The following is a 21,383-nucleotide window of genomic DNA, read 5'->3' as shown; positions in this document are numbered from 1 at the left end:
TCCTGTAATACTTTTAATTAAATTCAAATTTAGATTCTGTGCAAAGAAATGACAATGATGTGGTGTTTTTACAACAAGGTGGAGACAGTTTTGTTCATAATAGCAGGGCTGCTGGTGGAGAAGTGACAAGTACAAGAAAAATTGAATTTTTAAAAAAACTATAAAATACACACAGACACAAAAGAAAGAAAGAGATATCAAGGAAAATGAAGAAAAGGAAAAAGGAAGTAAAGCTGCAGTTGAAGAGAGAACCTTTAATCATTATGCACAGCCAGAGCCTAGGGATTTAGACTTGTTTTATGTGATGGCCATACAAATAATAGGGTTGTCTGTGGGGGTGTAGGATGGCCTGGATGAGTGTGAAATTTCCCAGCCTGAAATTGTGTCCCAGTCCCTGTTCCCATACCTACTTATTAACCCTGAAACCAATCACAGATCTCCCAGCATCAGATATCATTCATCATAAATGCTGGATTCAAGTCATCCGGGAGAATGTAAAGTCAACGTGATTTGGGTTCTAAGTGATTTCTGTCTTTCTTTCTTTTTTAACTTAATGAGGGACACAGGAGGCTTTAGTGCTAATTCACCATAATGAAGAGCAAAAGATTGACCTAGGTTTTTAACTGCTGTTTTATCATTCTAGTGCTGCCACAGAGAATCATGCAAGAGTCAAACAATCCTCCTCATGAACCAGCTAAATGAGTTGTGTTTTCTAGCAAGCTTTCATGCTAGCCCTCATTAGCAGTACATAAAATGCGTGCTAAATCAATTGTGCTGTCAACACTATAATTACAGTGTATGATCAATATCAGTTTGCTTCAAGTGATTCTTTAATTAACGCTCGGAAATTCTCAGTTTAAGAAAAGATTCTTTCTGGTAATTAATGTATATTGTTATTTATTTATTTATATTGACATTTACATTACTGAATTATTAATTTGCTATTCCTGACTACACAAAATCGATTGTCCATAATTACAGTTTATGATCAATATCAATTTGCTTTAACAATGATTCCTTAATTAACACTCAGAAAATTCAGCCTGAAGAAAATGCAAAGTTCTCCTCTTGTAATTATGACATCATATTGTCGTACATTTGCACTGAGCTCCCAAATATGATCTTTCTGACATAACTGACATAACTTTGCACAGCAGAACTTAGAAAACCCATAGGCTATGTGAAGCACTGCATTATGGGAAATGCTCATTTCTCCTCATGTGAATGTGTTTAACCTCTTGGAGTGGGACGGTGAAATGGTCTGATGCTCCAATTGCGGGCGGCACAAGAGGGCAAGATTAAACGGGGCAATCAAAAAAACATTATGGCCGGTATTAAAGGAGCCCTCCGCAGCTCATTACTGGCCTGAAAGTAGCTCAGGAGTCCCTATCAGCGCATGAGTCTGTCAAAACCAGCCTATGATTTGATATTTCTCTTTAATGTCCATCATATTATGGACGCAACAACTTTCCCCCTGATACCTTTGCACTTAATAACCCAAAACTTCAGATTCAAACTTCCTTTCCTTGCCAGAAATGAGCTGCATATGACCATCTTATATGAATTTGACATGTATGCATGTACGTATGTATGCATGTGTGCTGCATTTAGCTAATTAGCATCCTTCACCCGGCGGAGCGGTTCAGTCTGAATGTGTTTTATGTGAAACTGATATCGGATCCCAACTCCTCACTATTATATTCTCATTATTGTGTGTTTAGCTGAGCGACTGCATGCTTACCTCAGCGCTCAGTAGTGCCACAGGGATAAACACTTACTTTTGCAAGCATATAGCATGCTATTGCAGTTTTAGCAGCCTGTATACCTTCAATATTTCATTTGACTTTGCAGCCAGGGCTTCTCAGGTGGGTTATGTTGAACGGTGTGTCTTTGGATTTGATCAGCAGAGACAAACCAACACTCTCCATGGTTGTACTTCCCCCGTCATTTACGCAGTGTCAGTGCTGAACGAACACTGAGATGTGGACGAGCTGGTGTTTCAGAAAGATGCTGTGCTGCCTGATTAATGTGATGAGGGCTGTTTAGCATAAAATATTCAGAAGTGTGTGTATTTCTGATTTCTCGGTGTTGTGTAGGGCTGCAACCACCCGATAAAACTGATAATCATCCATATTAATAATGATCAGCAACCAGTTTCATCAGCTGAGTACTTGTACTGTGCATGAAGAATGTCCATCAGTGATATCACTTTAAAATTATATAAAAAGTAGATACAGTAATTACATTTTACATGCAAATGAGTGAGTGTTTGGGCATGCTGAATGTCAGTTAATTATTGCCGTTGCTGCTAATCATCAGTACATTACTGATGCTGCTGTCATTGATGGCAACTAACAGTAAAAAGTTAGAATTTTTACATATTCATATTTAGATATTTTTTTAACAGATTTCATTTATACATTTATATAAATGAAAAACTGTTGAAATGTGTATATTTATGGGTATATTCATATTTTATTTGATATTTAAACTGATAATTGTATCAATGTTTATAAATAGAATTATTCATTTATAATAAAAAAATATTTCACTGCATAAATAAATATCAAATTAAAGTTGAAATGTGTATATTAATATTATATTATTTAAATTGATAACAGAATTTAAATAAGAATACATATAAAATATTGTATTACATTATAAATATAAAATTATTATTAATATCATATCGATGTCAAATATATAATTGAAGTTGGAATTTATACATATCATATACATTTTTAATGTATGCATTAATGTTTAATCGACTTAAATTCATAAATAAAAAAAAAAAATCCAACTTTATTTTTATGTTTATATTAAATATAAAATTGGCAAAAAATGTATTATTTATATATTTATACATGATTAATGATATGATAAATTATATTTATATATTTATATATGTTTTACTATTTAAATTATATATATATATATATATATATATATATATATATATATATATATATATATATATATATATATATATATATATATATATATATTGGTAATTGTACTTATTATATTAATATACAAAATTAAGACTGCAACTTTATGACCTACCTATAGCATGTGTGTGTGTGTGTGTGTGTGTGTGTGTGTGTGTATTCTGTGGCCTGCATGAACCATCTCCAGTTTGGACTAAACATTGAACATTGCATTACTGATACAAATATGTCCATATACCATGATTTTCATCCATCTTTGATGAAAAATAAAGCTTACAAAGTTTAGTCCCATCTTTCTTGCCCTCCTTCGATCTCTAACCCTCCTTTTTTGCGGCCCACCATCTGTCTTACAGTAGGTTTTCATGCGCTGAGCCATGAAATCATTCACGCTTAGAAGCACATCTTCAGTAAGGCCTCTCTCACGGCGCCTGTTCGCTTCATTTGTGGCACCCAGCATGAGCGCATCAGGCGGCTTCTGTCCCAGGGTCACACTACTGGATAAGTTGTTGCCATGAAACAGTGTTTAGATTGAATTTCTGCTTTTTGTTTGTGCACAGGCGAACTGTTAAATGCAGCCGATTGCTGTTCCAAAACAAATAAAAGCAATGCTTCGCCCTGTAAACTCCTTTTTGTGTTTAATGATCTCATATAGATATAAAGCCAAATAGCTCTAGAATTGTTTTTTTTATGTATTTTTTATTTAATCGCTGATTTCATTCAGATAATGAGTGCAACAATACAGAGCATTAGAGCAGAGATGGGTGCGTAAAGCATGACCTCACACGCTCTGTGCTGCTGTTTCTAACACTATTCAAATCAAACCCTATTGCATGGATTGTGTTGTTTAATATGCCCCCCATGGTTCTTTTATGTGCCCTTTATGTCTTTTTAATTCACGGAAATTAGATTAATTCTCCCCCATCTCGTATAAATGAAGAAGCATTCATATTAAAGTAACAAATGCATAAATAAATAAAACCAGATTGTAAGTATTTCAGCTCAATGTGAATATTTTAGTTACTTTAACTGCTCTCCATTTTTCTTTACCCTTTTAGCCTTAACTAGCTCATTTAAATGGTCCTGAAGTGTGATAAATTAATTTTTAAAGCGCAATTATTTCATGTAGTTTCTAAATTAATATGAGGTCATTAACTAAGTTCATAATGATTATAAAATGATTAGCAAAACTGTGTAGTACATTTAAATGGAGTATAGCTTGTCGCTGGATATGTCAATTTATATATATACACCTATAAAAAATAGATCAATATAGAAAGTTTCTTTCTTATTAATACAGTTCATTTTAGATATATAAATATATATATATATATATATATATATATATAAAATGAACTGTATTAATATGAAGAAACTTTCTATATTGATTTATTTTTTATAGGTTTTTTTTAACTTTAATTTAAATTTTGCACAGTTCTGCACAACTTGCAAATTAATAAATTAATGCTAGTATAAAATAAATGCTTGGAAATAGATAAATTAATGTCTTGGCAGAAAACTACCGTGTATATACATCTTACAGTGCTTTTCAGTCTTCATATTGTATGCCGTGTTGTTTCTAATGCTCATTTAATTTGCTTGAAGGTTGAAGGTTGCTTGAGTTTTAGCAGTTTGTACACACAGTAGTGCACTTAGTAAAAGAAACGTTTCCCAGTGAGAAGTGTTGTTTTGTTCAGGGAGACGCTTCACTGGTAGTCCCATGACAAATATACAGTGAGGCTGGACTCCATTAGACACCATCATAGGTGTGACAAATTAATGGATGGCCGGCATCTCATGGTCGCTGGGCTCAGAAAAGCTTTATTCTCAGAGATGAGAGATCCCCCCTGAGGGTCCATTCACTTCCAGTCTGTTCCGGCCGATATTCAGCGTCCCTCCACAGAAACGCTTTGACAGTGATCCTGTTTCTATTGTCCTTTAACCTGAAGAAGCTGTCAAGCCTTGCAGTGCACCCTACTGAGCTCACACTCACAGTCTGAGGTTAGAGCACTTTATTCCACAAAAATGGATGCACAGTTGACTTTGGACACATTTTGAACCCTTTTTCACCTGGTTTCTGGCAGTGTCTTAGTAGTACAGTATAGTGTAGTTTTTATATATATATATATATATATATATATATATATATATATATATATATATATATATATATATATATATAATTTTATTATTTCGATTTAAACTAAATGAAAGTAAGAAATGTTGCATTGACAATGAGCTGATATATGTATTCAGTTAATAGTTATAGTTTGTTAATTAGATAAGAACCCTATTTTTTTTTTTGATTATATATAATAACTAAAATAAAACTAAATATTAATAACTAGACTATTTAAAACTAAAGAAACTAAAAATTTACTAAACACCACATACACATATTTAAAAACAATTTTGATTTAATTAGATTTTTCTTATTTTTATTTGTTGTTTAATGTCTGTATTGTTGTTAATAACTTGTAAATTGTTTGGTTATTCAACTTAAACTTTAAACATTTTAAGGTTAATTGTAGTTATTAGTTATAATATTATTCATAATTGTATTTCATATATACAAATAGTTGAATTTTTAATATATATTTCTTGAGCATTTTAGTCCTTGGTAGTGCAATTAAAGCAAACATTCAGCTATGGGTGGAAAGACACCGTCATATATACATGACAATGGATATATATACATAGTATATATTTATGAAGAATCATTATTTAATATTTTGTTTTTGTTATAGTTTTAATCAAGTTTAAAATTTAAATGAAATGAAAACAAGAATATCTAAATAATTTAGATTAAATGTTGTTTTTGTTGTTGTTTTCTTAAGTTTTAGTTATTTTAGTACTTCACATTAAACATAATGATTACACACACACACACACACACACACACACACATACACATGTCTGGTCAGCTATCCTTGTGGGGACTCTCCATAGGCGTAATGGTTTTTATACTGTACAGACCGTATTTTCTGTCGCCCTACACCAACCCTACACCTAAACCTAACCCTCACAGGAAACTTTCTGCATTTTTAGATTTCCAAGAAACTTCATTCTGTGTAATTTATTAGCTTGTTTACCCGTGGGGACCTATACTTGATATATACTTGAATATACTTGAACTACATACTACATATACACACATAAATAAACATATAAATACTTTGACCACTATTCCGTGAGCTGTGTTCCCTCGCACCCCGCTGTGAAAATCCAGCACATGGTGGGATTAAGATTCTTCAGAGCACCATCACCCGCTGTGCCCTCTCCCCTTTTCTCCAGCTTGCTCTGCCCCGCTAGTTAGACGCCCGTCTCCTGCATCTCGTTCCTTCTGCTGGTGTGGAAAATGAGTATGAAGAGGAGCCAGAACCTCCCTAAACCCCTTCTCTAATTACAAACCTCTCTGCTCCCGTTCACCCGTCTCCTCAGCCCCAGCTCCATACGTATGACCGCGGGCAGCGTTCGATAGCCAGCCTCCTGGAGCGTAGCGCTCGGTGGGGTGGCTGAAGCCCTCCGACTCAGTTCACTGAGCTCGTGGCCAGAAAAAGCTTCATCTTCTTCTATCATCTCAGAAAGGGGCATATTTAGTCCTGGTGGGTATCTAATGAGAGGAATCTGAGCCTCTCATGGAACATGTTTTTGTTGCATTACAAAAGAGGAAATTGTGAGTCCCTTGAGTCATTCATTTATGATTGGAAGAGTTTTCAGCATGCATTCAGCATTCAGGTTTTTTTATTTTCAGCTGTATTTGAAACCTAGATATAACACTTAAGTCAGAAGAACAAAAAAACTGAATGACTGGGTTGGAAATAGGATCACCCTCTCCTAAAAATGAAAACCGTAAACTCAATCTCAAAGTGTAGATGATCACCTTCTCAATGGCACACACAGCCATTTGACCTGTAACTGTGATTAGTTGTGTTCATTTTGATTAGCTCAGCATGAAAAGAGCTTTCCTGAAGCATTTCAGTCCTTGGTAGTGCAACTGAAGCAAACAATCAGCTACGGGTTGTAAGACACCGTCAAAAGATCTCTGGGGGAAAGTTGGGGACAAGCACAAGTCAGAAGATGAATACAGAAACATTTCAAAGGCTTTATCAATGCCTAGAAGCACAGTAAAGTCTGTTATTAAGAAGTGAAAGGTATTTGGTACAACCATGGACCAAGACGTCGCTCCAAACTGGATAAAAGAGCCAGAGGGAACTGGTCAAAGAGGTGATCAAGACACCTACAGCAAACTCTGAAGCAGCTGCAGGAATTTATGACAAAGAGTGATCGTTGTGTGCATGTGACAACAACATCACAAATTCTCCACAAATGTGGTTTGACTCCTCAAGAAAGACCACATACAGTCAGACCGAGCTTTGCCAAAACACCTTTAAGATTCTGAGGCAGATTACTTATTGGAACCCATTTCTTGACTTTGTGGTCAAAGTTTCTTTCCATCCAGATAACAAGCAGCAAAGATTTCAGATATACAGTTGTGCCCGAGGAACTTGTTGAAGACATTTGTGGTTCTTGTGAAACTCTTTTAATAAGACATGATTCTATCAACCTCACAAATCCAGCAGCTATATTTTATCCAAGCAGAACTGCCTGTTTACCTCTAAACAAACTCAAGAACACCCAGAACGTCGCTGACAGAGAACTTTTATCAGTGTACCGTTCAGTTTGATAATACAGCAAATTCTGATATCTGGCCTTGCCTGAGGTTAGTGGGAACTTTTTTAGCTTTCGCCCTCAGTAAAGTTGAGAAGTTTACTTCATAAAAAAATTACTCAAAACAAATACAATGTTTAAAAAAACTCATATCTCACTCCAGTATTTTGTCAAAGTACCCTGAATATTCACTGCTCCCGGATCTGCCCGTGGCCTGGCGGTGTCACTTCTGCAGTCATGTGTGCTTTGACAGGGATATATTTCGGCTTCACCCAAGGAGGGTATTAGGTTGGTGGAAGTAATGGATGTCTGAGCAAGACTGTGTACCATCAGCCAGATAAATGACTGGCTGATGGTTTGGGAGATTTCCAAGTTGCACCGGCTGGAAACTCATTTCTCTTGTTCCTTCCTGCTTTTCCTCTGCCCCTCCAGCTGTGGAAAGCCGAGGGTTTGCTGACGGAAGATACGGCTTGTGCTCGAGAAACAGAGAGCGAGACAACAGAATGATGAACAGAGCTGCAGGAAAGATTTTCTCCAGGAGATATGCTAGGTTGTGATGTGATGAGATATTATTTGTGCTGTTTTTATGAATAAATGAATAGTTTGTGTGATGTATAGATATGGAGATCCGGTTTGTAGAAGGGTGTTGGCTCATTTACATGAAATTCCAGTTAGAAATATTCAAAAATAATTCAAACGATCATTTTAAAAGTACTTTGAGTTGCTGCTTTTTGACATAGAATTATTCTCAGTATTACACAGTGATTTGAGGGAGTAATTATTCTGCCTGACCTATTCAAGAGCTCAAATTAATTTAAATGGCATGTTTAATTTAACTTCATTTTGTGGGAATTTATGCAGACAAGTGTGACTTGGTTAGTCTTGTGGCACAGAGTTTTCTTTAAATATGAGAAGTTAATATTTGATATTAAAGCTGCAGTAGGTAACTTTTGTAAAAATATATTTTTTACATATTTGTTAAACCTGTCATTATGTCCTGACAGTAGAATATGAGACAGATAATCTGTGAAAAAATCAAGCTCCTCTGGCTCCTCCCAGTGTCCTATTGCCATTTGCAGAAATTCATCCACTCCCGGTAAGAAACAACCAATCAGAGCTGCGGTCCCTAACTTTGTTTGTGTTCAAAATGTAGAAAAATGTATATAATAAGCGAGAACACCATGAATCCATTTTCCAAACCGTGTTTTTAGCCTGTCCTGAATCACTAGGGTGCACCTATAATAAGTGTTTATATTCAGACTATTTTAGATTGCTTCGGGGGTACCGCGGCGGAGTAACCCAGTACCTTTGTGATTCTTCATAGACATAAACAGAGAGAAGTAGTTCTGGCTACGATGTTCTTCCGCAAGACGCAAGCAGTTCTGTTTATTAACCGCTAGAGCGTCAAAAGTTCCCTACCGCAGCTTTAAGCAATTAAATATTGTATACAGAAAGCAAATAGATCAAAGACATTTATCATGTAATTTTTTATTTGAAATAATTGCTGTTCTTTTTCTACATTTTACAGTTACTACTAGTTATAATCAATTGTAATAATAAATATGAAATATAAAATATTTTTGTGTATATCTATAAAATATATATATTTATAAAATCTGAAATATTACTATAATCATTACTATAAACTTTTTATTTTATATATACATTGTTTATTAAATTACTTTTTTTTTTTTTTATAAAAATCAACAGCAACCAAATATTGTGTATAATGAAGCCGTTACTGCCTTTTGCCTTGGCATGACTTCTCACTTTTTTCCGACTTCAAAATGGGAGTAAAAATCAAGTTTGAGCTCAAGTGTACTACCTATAATGAATTTGTCTGGACCAGAAGAGCTGGCCGAGGTGAGGTTCATTAGGGCTGAACCGCCGCTGATTCCCTGGAGCTCACATATCCAAAAAAGTCAAAGCAAATTTTCAAATAGACTTTATCTTTATTAACAAACTGTCTAAATAACTACATTCTCACCTAAAAAAAATATTACACAGATTAGTGTCTCATTAAAGATGCCACACACACAGTCACAGGCTGTTATTTTGCCGTCCTCTTCGCTGTGGATCCTGTGCCGACTCAAACAGCGGCACTCGGTGTATGGTAAGCACCACTTCATTCAGCACATAATGAAAAAGAAAGCACCTGGTAGGTAATGAAATCTTAGGCGAGCTTCCGTGGCCGTGACCGCTCGCACCGTGAGCTTTGGTAATTGTTGCACGACCTACTCAGCCGTCGAGTTGTTATGTCACAATTTGTGTGTGATGCACAAATCCAATTGTGGAGGAGTTCTCCTGATGGAGGCTCAAGGTGCCCTCTGCAGAGCTAGAGATTGAGAACGGATACTGTGTGTGAAGATGCCACTGGAAGCCAGGAAGAGCCACGTCACAAATTGGCGAGGTCAGAGAGATTACTATACATATGTGTGCACTGATCGTACTGGCCCTTTAAGAGCAGATTAGATTAAGTTAACAGAGCTAATGTCAAATTAAATTAACATCACGTACGCACTACAAACACAACTGAAATGCAGATTTTAATCCACCGGGAAGGAAAATACTATTTCAAATATCTTAAGATACAAGGAGGAATTAGTCTGTGGATTTAACTCTTGTGCACCATTATTTAACCACCAATTTTTGTGTTTTTTAATAAGTTAACATTACTGTGTTCAGACAGAAGGAACATTTTGATTTATAGGTATTTTTTTATTAATTATTATTATATTATTACTTCAATAATATATTATTATTATTTAAAAATTTTTTTGCTGATAAATGGTGATTGTAGCAGCTACAGTAGCAATGATAAGGTGATAAGTAGCAATGATTTCATTGAGAAATAACCACTGGCTTTAGCTCAAGTCTTTATTTCAGTGTTCATTCTGTCCTTGATTATCTCCCAAGAGCTTGAATAGTCACTAAACCACTAATAACAACCAAATCATGAAACACCCTTAGCTGCATTATGGAAGTCGTTCTGTTATGTATTTTTCTGGCCTATGATCAGGTTTATGTAGTTTTTTTTCTTGCATGGTTCTGAAGGTTATTTGCTTCTTTAAGTGAATGTAGTATGCATTGAAACTACTTTTGTCTGTTTTTTTGCTTTTGTAATTTCGATATTTAAACTTGAACTTTGATGAGTAATTTAAGAGTATATCAATATATTAAATAATGGACCATTGTAAGATAAATATCACCTCTGGAGCCTGTTAATTTATTGTTATGATGATGATTTGGTGATGAAGCTATTAGCAGTGCAGCAGATAACACACACCATAATTACAACATTCAGAGAGGCTCCACATATATATATATAGCATTTTAAAGAACAGCGCATTTATCTTTCAAGGGCATATTTATATTTGTATCTTTTCTTTGTCTTCTTATGTTTTATTTTTTATATTTTTAGATATATGTTTTGTCCTATTTATTTCTTTAAATTATTCTTCTTTTAATTATGAATTATTCTGCTGCACATTTTTATATATTTAAGTTATAGTATTACACTAAAAATAATGGTGTAGAAACAATTTTCAGTAAATTGCACAATTAATTACAAAGAAACGGCAAGTAACATGCTGAATTAAATGTGAGATTTTGATGTAGAAAGACCTATACATTATTTATTATTTAATAAAAAAAATAATAACAGTGTAGTAATTGCAGTGTCTTCACTTATTTATAATGTCTTAATTTATTCTTTTGAGATGCTTATAATTTTGAAGCTTTTTCTAGTCTGCTGAAACATCCCAGAACAATTGTCATTTTCAAAGTGACAGTATTAAACTTGACACTGATAATGGACAATAAACAATTGCACATCTAGCAAGTGACTCAGTCCTGGCATTCATTTCTCTAGATCTTTAATAACTCGTGTCGCAGCAGTTCCTCAAGACTGTCAAACTGTCATGTAAAAGGATCTTTATCTGTAGACTGTCGGATGACCTTTATGAAAACCTCAGGAAGCAAAGTTACCTCTTTTCTGAAGAGATCTGGCAAGTTGTATTTCTTGTCCCAGGAGAAGGACTAAGACAGCTACAGTGTTTGACCCAGTCTTTCCCCAGCCGTTCTCAGCAGAAATAAAAGCCAAACGTGTTAAGACAGGGCCGCGAGACTTTGCGATGTTCACGCTGAGGTTGTGACGTCACATTGCAGCCATTCACTGCTGATTACTGTGCAATAAATAATACAGAAATTTAATTGCAGTGTGAGGAAGCTGAAGCCTTCAGTGATGTCTCTGTGAGGAGCCGTAAGCTCAATTACAGACCGCTTTAGTGTGTGTGAAACGATTCAGACTGCAAATGATGTCCATCAGATGCTGTTTATTTATCGTGATGGGCCACACATGGTGAGAGCATGTCTTTTTCTGCCATCAAAATGCTTCTTTTAAGAAAACACACGTCTATTTGAATGCATTTATCTCACAGAATAGAGCTAAGTATAGTTGGCCTGTAGTTCACTTTCATTGTACAGAACAGGGTTGATTATTGTTAACTTAAAACTAAGATGGAAACATGATTTCATATACTTGAAATCAAACTGAAATAGTTTAAAGCAATTTAATTGTAGGCTTAACATTAATGACACTCACATTTCTCCTTCGCGGAGGCACAAGTTTAAAAAAGACTGCTCACCAATGTGCCTGAAATGTAAAACAGAGGAAGGAGATCTTATTCACTGTTTCTGGTCTTGTAAGGAGATTCAGAAGTTCTGGGTTATGGTTGAACAAGAACTCAATGCTATCTTATCTATTAATATTGGCTACTGTCCAAAACACATGTTGCTTGGAATATATGATGACATGGTTATAGATAAACATAAAAAGACACTTTGCAAGTTCCTTACATTCTGTGCAAGAAAATGTATTCTCTTGAACTGGTTAGTTGATAAAGCCCCTTCTAGGTCACTATGGCACAGGGTTATATTGGAATACGTTTCATTAGATTATCTAACCTGTGCATCTTATAATAAAGATGTCCTATTTTATAGAAGGTGGGACCCATTTCTGACATATATGGGCTTAGATATATCCTCTATTCTTATTAGAGGGTTTGTTTGATGAGTAAAATTAAACTAAAATTGTCATTAAAACTTAGAATAAATACACTAAGTACTCTTAAAAGTTGCCTTGACAAATAACTGAAATAAAAAGTTTTTAGTTAGTACTATATTTACTAAAACTGAAGTGGAAAAAAAATAATTAAAGCTAAATAGAAATATACAAAATCTGACAAAAAAAAATTAAAAAGAAAGCTAAAGCTAAAAGGAAATTATAATTGTAATATAAATTATAAGTGTAATATAAATTGTTATTAATATTATAGTACATACATATTATTTATAATTACTTTTGATACAATGTATTGATATTTTATATTTACTTTATTATTTGTTCAGAATTTTCACAGCTGTTTTGACTGGAATTCACTGCAGTTAATCTCTGATAAAATGCTTTTGTTAGATTAATTTATGTTCTCTATATTTGTTTTATGTATTTGCTAGATGCCATGTATTATTTTATAATAACAAAGAGCACAATGAAAAGCAGTCTTTGACTTTGTGTTATCCTTGAGAAGTTGAGATGAGTCTTGCTTTTATAGTCCAAAAGAAAAAGAAAACATTCTTGTTGTAAATGAAATAGTTCTGAAACTATGAAATGTTAAATTTTACATGCATATATGTAAACTCAAGCTATAAGCCATGAGAGACCTTGTTACAATGATTTTACCCCAGAAAAGAGTGTAATTAGGCATGACGTGAAGCTGGAAACCCTCTGTAACTGCTGTAAAATCAGAATGCTCTCGGGGCTTATTGCTTTTATAAAACCACAACAACAGTAATATGAAAGATGGTAATAATTATGAATTAAATGCATTCATGGATGTTTGCATTTCCTCAAAGTTCAGTGAACTGTGCGTCTTGCTATGCAGATTCCAGAGTGTTCTATGGATCTCAGGCAGTGTTGTTGTTGATAACTAAATCTAAAACTATTCAAATAAAGCTAAAATAATAAATAAATATTCAATGAAAATGGTTAAAACTTTAATCAAAATTAAAGTACTAAAATTACTAAATTACTAAAACTAAAAAATAAATTAAAGTTAAATAGAAAATATAAAACATAATATTGGCAGAATCACATAAAATTAATACAATTGAATTTTCTACGAAAACTTTTAAAAATAAATGGATTAAAAAAGTTAAGAACATGAATAAAATTTTGAACTGAAATTAAATGAGTTTTAGTACTATAATTACATACTAAAACATTTTAAATATATATGTATAAAAAGTATTTAAACAAATAAATAATATAAAAAAGATTCATAAAAATGGCACATAACAAAATTACTAAAACTAGAATTTTAATATTTAGAATAGATGAACTTTAAAAATGGAAGTACAAGTACAAGTTAGTACTGATATAACTGAAATAAAAATAAATTAAAGCTAAATAATAGAAGAATATAAAAATAATAATAAAAAATGACATGCACAGAAAATTACTATAACTGAATTAAAAATAAAGTTAAACTACTGTTAAAATACTAATCAAAATGCTAAAACTATAACAAAACTGAACACATAGCTAAAACTGAGTTAAAAACTGAAGCAAAACATAAAAAACTATAAAAATTTTACAAAATAGTTCAATTAATCTAATTATTGAAACTAAATCAAATGATTAAAAACTAAATTAAATCTAAATAGAAATATAAAAATGACAAGCACATACAATTACTAAAACTTAAAAATATTAAAATAAAACCTAAAGCTTAAAGCAAAATTGTAATTGATATCATAATAGTATACTAATAATTTTAAAGTAACAGTGATCTTAGGGTGTTTTTATACAGTTCTGCAGGTGTTCTGTGTGGCCATTGACTCGGGTGTTTAGATTGGCAAACACTACTCATAACTGTCACAGTAAACAGACTAATGAACTCTATCGAGAATCTCGGTGCATTACCAAAGAGTTTCATTTGCAAGTTGCAGGTGTGTGTAGCGTTTTGATGCTGTTAAATCTAGCACAGATCATTTGCTTAATGCTGTAGAAATCCATCAAATAATGAAGAGGCCACAGGCGCCTCGACGTATTGATCCCAGTGTTTACGCCGCTGGCACGGCAAGTGAAATAAACTTGACCCTTGACTGCAATCGAGTTATGTGGATATACCTGAGAGGGACGGCAGATAAACGGCTTCGTCAAGGACGGGAGGAACGATAAGGTCAGGAAGGAGCTCAGAAGTGCCATTCGCTGGCTTTATCAGAGCGACCAGGAGATTTTCTATTCAGCCCTCATCAGTGTCTTCCTCCGGCTGATCTCATTGGCTCCCTGCAGACACAGGTTATCAAAGCAGCCAATCAGAGACTCCTCCCCCTCCCCTCTGGCTCTCATGTGATTAAATGGAGAGTGGATTGTGAGTCACAGTACAGTAGCTCTTATAATTACAGGAGCGCTGATGAGATCATCACAGAGGACAGATCGACTGGATAACATCCATTATTATGGGCTTCATACCTTATTCACTCCGACTCACTCCTGTTTCAAGTCACCTCTGTAGTGTACTGGCCCAGAAAGGTCCGTTTTTTAAACCTTGAAATCACTCTGACTATATCTGAAATATAAACGCTACTGTTCAAACATTTGGGGTCAGAAAGATTACTTGTATTTAGCAAGGTTTCTTAAAATTGATCATAAGTGACAGTAAATGCATTTATAATGTTACTTCTTAATAAGAGACTTCTATTTCAAATAACTTTCTCTTCGTTAAATAATCTTGAAAAGGTTTTATCTCTTAAGTTTCCACAAAAATATTAAGCAGAACAACTGTTTTCAGGATTGATAACAATAGGAAACTTTTTTTTATTATTGCAAATCAGCATATTAGAATGAAATCAAGGTTGCATCACAGGAATAAATTACATTTTAACATACAGTATATTCAAATAGAAAATTAATAAATCAAATTGTAAAAATATTTCACAATATTACGGTTATGTTATATATATTTTAATCAAATAAATGCAGACTGAGCGAGCATAAAATTCTTTCAAAAACATTTTAAAATATTACCAACCCCAAACTTTTGAATGACCATCTAATTTTTTCATGAATAAGATACAAAATAGGGCCTGAAACTTTTCCCCCAACACATTGTTAATGGAATAAGGTGCTAAATTCAAAGTCAAATGCTAAAGTATTTGCTAAATATTATATGTCAGCACTATAATTTGTGTAATATGCACAACTAAATGTTTTAATTATTTAGAATTATTTATGTTGTTAATGGTAAATTAGTAAATATAAAATATATATATATATATATACAGTGGGGATCGAAAGTTTGGGCACCCCTTGCAGAATCTGTGAAAATATGAGTAATTTTCAAAAAATAAGAGAGATCATACTAAATGCATGTTATTTTTTTATTTAGTACTGTCCTGAGTAAGATATTGTACATAAAATATTTTAACATTTATTTCACAAGACAAAAAAAATGCTGAAATTATTAAAATAACCCCACTCAAAAGTTTGGGAACCCTTGGTTCTTAATACTGTGTTCTGTTACCTGATGATCCTCGACTGTCTTTCTGTTTTGTGATGGTTGTGCATGAGTCTCTTGTTTGTTCTGAACAGTTAAACTGAGCAGCGTTCTTCAGAAACATCTTTAAGGTCCTGCAGATTCTTCAGTTTTCCAGCATCTTTGCATATTTGAACCCTTTCCAGCAGTGACTGTATGAATTTGAGATACACCTTATCACACTGAGGACATTTGAGGGACTCAAACACAACTATTTAAAAAGGTTCAAACGTTTGAATTGAAAATTACTCATATTTTCACAGATTCTGCAAGGGGTGCCCAAACTTTCGAGCCCCACTGTATATACTTTTGCTATTAAATATCAAAATGTCTCTGAAATATAATTTTATATAATTTTATATATATATATATATATATATATATATATATATATATATATATATATATATATATAATATCCTATTGTTTTAAATTCTAGTTTAGGAGGTCAAGATGTCTGGGGTTGGACTTGCCGAAATCCTCTTTTAAGGCTTATAGAGAAATTTGATGTGTTTTAGACCAGCTACTTTTATGCTTAGTTAATTATGATTTATAAAACTCTTTCAAATGTTTCTTGTAGTTGTAATATGAAAAAAAAAAAAAAAAAAACTAAAAAAATACATGGATTTGTGCAGCTAAAGTAAAAAAAAATTACATTTCCTATATTCATGGTGTCAAAGTTGATGTCAGGTTTATTATTTTTGCTATGGATTTGCTGGAAAGTAATGGAGTAAAAGAAACAATGGTGTAGACACATTTGCATAAACTACAACAGTGAAATACACTGTAAATAAGGCTGATGGAATAAAGTGCAAAAATTAGTTTTTAGTGTCATTAACAGCAGAGACGACCATCTTAATCAAATGTGCGCTTAAATAGTAAAACGTATCAAAGGTAAACTCAGAGTCACTTGTCATTACTTTTAGCATTTTTGCATTATTTGATGCTGCGGCGTCTCACTCGATTTGTGCGAGCTGTTGCTAATGTATTTGCAGCCCGAGGCTTCTCTTCCTGCCTGCTAGATTCCTTTTCTCATCCTCCTTATACCTCCACTAATGTTGCCTGCAGTGAATTGAAATTTACTCAAAGCTGTTCATCATACAGAAAATAACTGCAGTTAGCAATCAGTAACGTTTGCTTCATAGCTGTGTTCCGAGTCCTCATGTGTTTGATTCATTGCACAGTTAATCAATAGCTGCAAGAATCAAAACATTTACAGTGTACTCGCCGTTCGCTCAAACTGACGCAGCCGCTCACGCTGACCTTTTCATTGAAGATGGCCCTGACAGGAGACAGATGAACTGGACTGACGCTGGTGGAGCTTCTCTCAGTCCTCATTGAGAGCTGTAGGAGCGACGGAGGCCTGAGCACTGATTCTGAGAACAGTGGCGCAGGATGAGCTCCAGCTGGATGTTACTGTGTTTCTGCAAGCGTATGGTTGCACGGCTCCGCTGGATCGTACATGAACATGCGTCACTCTTCAGCAGAAGAGCCGGGAGACATTTCTTTAGACACTTCATCACTGAGAGCTGAGGATGTGCTCCATTCCAAACTCAATTCAGAAGGATTTTTACATTTGAATTGAGGTCATCAAACATAATTACTTTTAAATCCGAATTGAAGAAGAATTCAGATTTGTTTATTTTGAACTAGAAATGCAGTTTTAATGTTGGCTTGAAAGCCTTGTTTGGAAAATTGTGAAAAATTTCTAGATCTGATAGAAAACGTTTATATATTTTTTCATATTTAGTAGATTTTAAAAATTTCTTGACCGATAATGTCTGAAATACCACCAATATTGTCTATGATGTAATATTGTTGCGATATCATTTTTATCATATTATTTATTACATTTTGAAATTTTGCTTATATTTATAAACATATTGATAGATATAGATGTTGGGAATGCATCTATACAACTTATTACCTTATATATTTCATTATTTTAATAAATTAATACTGGCACATATACATATATACAGTATATGTATATATATATATAGAGAGAGAGAGAGAGAGAGAGAGACACAGATTATTATTTTTACTTCTGTGGACTATTTCCGAGAAAGCATTGCATTTAGAATTTCTTTTAATTGCAATCCAGCTCAAATTTCTTTTCATCTTCTTGTGAGATGTGGCCAATTCATAACTCCACACCCCTTGATTAAAGAGCGCTGAATATTGCACAACCCTGCTGATATCATGCTGGTTCAGTTACTAACTTGCATAAATAAAGTGTTGTTCTTACATGCATTTATTTTGCATGTTTATTAGCACTGCATCTTTTTAGAATGGACTGCGAGAAATGTCTGTTGCTGTTAGAGCCACACAAACAGCAGCAATGCTAATAAATGTCTCGCTTCGGTTTTCTTCAGGTACGACACTATCACCAATCAGTGGGAGACGGTCTCTCCGCTGCCCAAGCCTGTTCATTCGGCGGCTGCCACCGTGTGCGGCGGGAAGATCTACGTGTTCGGTGGTGTGAATGAAGCTGGACGCTCGGCTGGGGTTTTACAGTCTTACATCCCTCGGACCCACACCTGGAGCTTTATAGAGTCCCCCATGATCGGTAGGTACATCGTAAGAACTCCTGTTTATTAATGGAAAATGAAAATGGTTCATTTGTGCATCTAAATTTTCTTCCAAAGACCATTTAATAACACGTATTTGTCAACATGGCACCGGGAGGTGGTTCAGTATTTGTGGTCTGTCTTGGTGAAAAGCTTTTATGGGGTAGTTTGCTTTGCTCAGGGGCTCAATCATAGCTGAAAAACAGCAGGATTCATAAGGGAGATTGGGACTTAGCATTTTTACTTGCAGTAGGAGGTTTTCAGGCTTCAATTAGCTCAGTGATTGCTGTGCTAAGGCATCATAAAAGCCATTCCATAACTAAATAAATTTGGTAATTAAATTAAGTTGCATTGAGTACATATAACTAGATAAATATCTTCATTTGTCCAATCATGAGCCTTTCACATCACATCTTTAATTGCTGTGATGATTGTTCATACACTATCCATGGTATATTTCCATGTTCACGTTTGTGCCGAACACACAGAAAAACAAATAAATAATATCATAAAATAAAAAATATATGATATTGTATTTAATTATATTAAATTAAATATTTTATAGGTTTATTAATAAATGCTATGAAAAAACTGTTCATTATATCTAATTTTAAACAGTAATGAACAATAATTTGAAAACATTTATTAATCTTGGTTCATATTAATCTCAGTTTCAAGTTTTATATATTTAAATATTATAACATTCAAATAATACAATTAATATGTCATTTTAAATATTTAAATATTTTTATTATAAATGTATCAATGAAAAGTGCAGTAAACAACTTTTTATGATATCTAATGTTAAACAGAAGTGAACAATTTTACAGCATTTATTTTTGTTCATGTTACTTTAGATACTAATGCATTTTTTACTTTTACATATGTAACTGTCTACACAAGGATAAAATCTGGTATGGTATTTGAACATGGCAGTGTTTGGTTCTTTCTCACTGATTGACAGGCCTGTAAGTCTTTATTTAGTTTTATTATTATTATTATTATTTTTACCCAGAATGAGATTCTACCATTGCATATTTCCCCTGCCGTATCTACAGAGGCCACAACCTTCCACCAAAGGCTTTTAACAGGTTCATTTCTTCAAGGTCCTTGTGTGATTCTGTTGTTTGAACACTACTGAGCAAACACTAGTTCAGCCAGTGCCAACAAGACAAGCTGTCAGTGCAGGTCGAGCAGGCAAAGTGCCACTGGAAGTGCATGAAGCCATGTGGACGGTGGGGAATTGATCGCAAACAATTGCTTGTACAAATTACACAAGATTGCAGGGTGTCTTTAGAGTACAGGCACATTAAAAAGTGATTCAGGGAGCCTCTGGGCAGTCTGATGAGTTATCACTGATCCGGCTCCCAGCAACTCAACGAGCGCTCACCGCTGGACTCAGTCAGCGTTCAGTCAGACCATGTCGACCTGCCTCGTCGACAAACATCCCTCAGTCTCCAAACTACAGTATGAAGGGTAGCCAGTGTTTATAAAACACGTTTAAAGCATGTCAATCGGCCAGGTGGTAAATTGAAACGTCGGTCAGAGTGAAAAAGTGGTGAGATGGGTTTGACTGAAGTAGTCTCGCTTAAAACGCTTCGACTTGTTTACTGTGGACAGAAGGTTGTTGCCGGTGTTCTCACCCTATTTTCAGCTCACCTCTCTGGGAATGCTGCTATTCAAACAACTCCTTTCCCTTTCTTTCGTCTTTTAATAGCTTTTCTCTGTGCATTTGAAAAATTGTGTGAGACGCCTCTGCAAATTGGTGGCATGAACTGTTGTTGTTTTGTTTGGCTCTCAGAAAGCTGAATCTCTCATGTCTCGTATTGTGCCAGATACAGGTCCCCCATTTGATCGAAACCTTGAGACGTCTTGCCGATGGCGGGATTTTAGCATCAAAGCAGCAGACCGAGCTTTGGCATCACATTTGAGGCCCTCGAGTAGCGAGAGCGTGGACCAAACCCAACAATGAGCTCTGATGATAGCATCAGCGTTGGATTTGAAAACGAGACAACTAACAGATAAACACAGCATTGCATAGGGTGAGATTAGGACTTAACGGAGCTGATCCTATGACGTCGGCAAGGTGCATGCGCTCATGATGCACACAAAGCACTCAGAGTGGCTGAATAAAGTGACTCGGCACAAAAGCAGGCGTTTTTGTGAGGGGAATAAAGATGTGTTCGAAGGGGGTGCCAAAACTATGCTCTTGTTACAGAAGATGATGCATCCCCCTTGGGTCATGCTGCTGATCAATTCGACACCGCTTGCTGTGACTGGAGTGCTATAAAAAGAGGGCGTTATCTGCACCGTCACTCAGAAGTCGAGTGGTGGGGGTTTTAATGAGAAGCACCTGGCAGTCACACCGCCGAGAGAGAGCCCATCTCACACTTTCTTTTTCAACCATTAAATCCAGCCGCTGTTTTACAGATCACTTCTGTGCACGGCTTCTCAAGTGTCAGTTGAAGGTGTGGAATAAAACAGAAAAAAAAAAAAACTTGAATGCAGCCAAGTAAATTATTCATAGGTGTAATAAATTGGCCCAGCTGTAATCGTTTGGGAGACAATTTCTGTCAGAAAGCGAAGGCTGATAGCCTCTG

The 21,383-nt window shown here is 34.6% G+C and overlaps 1 protein-coding gene across 4 annotated transcripts in view; it reads left to right on the top strand.

Moving 5' to 3' along the window:
- The window catches only part of LOC127938499 (kelch-like protein 29), a 215,684-nt gene that overhangs the window by 192,427 nt on the left and 1,874 nt on the right, over positions 1-21,383 (top strand). For 3 of the 4 annotated variants that reach the window (XM_052535155.1, XM_052535154.1, XM_052535156.1), the window contains one exon: positions 18,589-18,782. In XM_052535155.1, the coding sequence (XP_052391115.1) occupies positions 18,589-18,782 (194 nt within the window). Of the gene's footprint in view, positions 1-8,048; positions 8,206-18,588; positions 18,783-21,383 lie in introns of those variants that run through there. The other variant, XM_052535157.1, reaches the window with a different exon arrangement.

Source organism: Carassius gibelio, chromosome A20, assembly GCF_023724105.1.
Source record: "Carassius gibelio isolate Cgi1373 ecotype wild population from Czech Republic chromosome A20, carGib1.2-hapl.c, whole genome shotgun sequence".
NCBI lineage: Eukaryota > Metazoa > Chordata > Actinopteri > Cypriniformes > Cyprinidae > Carassius > Carassius gibelio.
The sequence above is the reverse complement of the archived record's forward strand: the minus strand, read 5'-3'. Positions and strand labels throughout refer to the sequence as shown.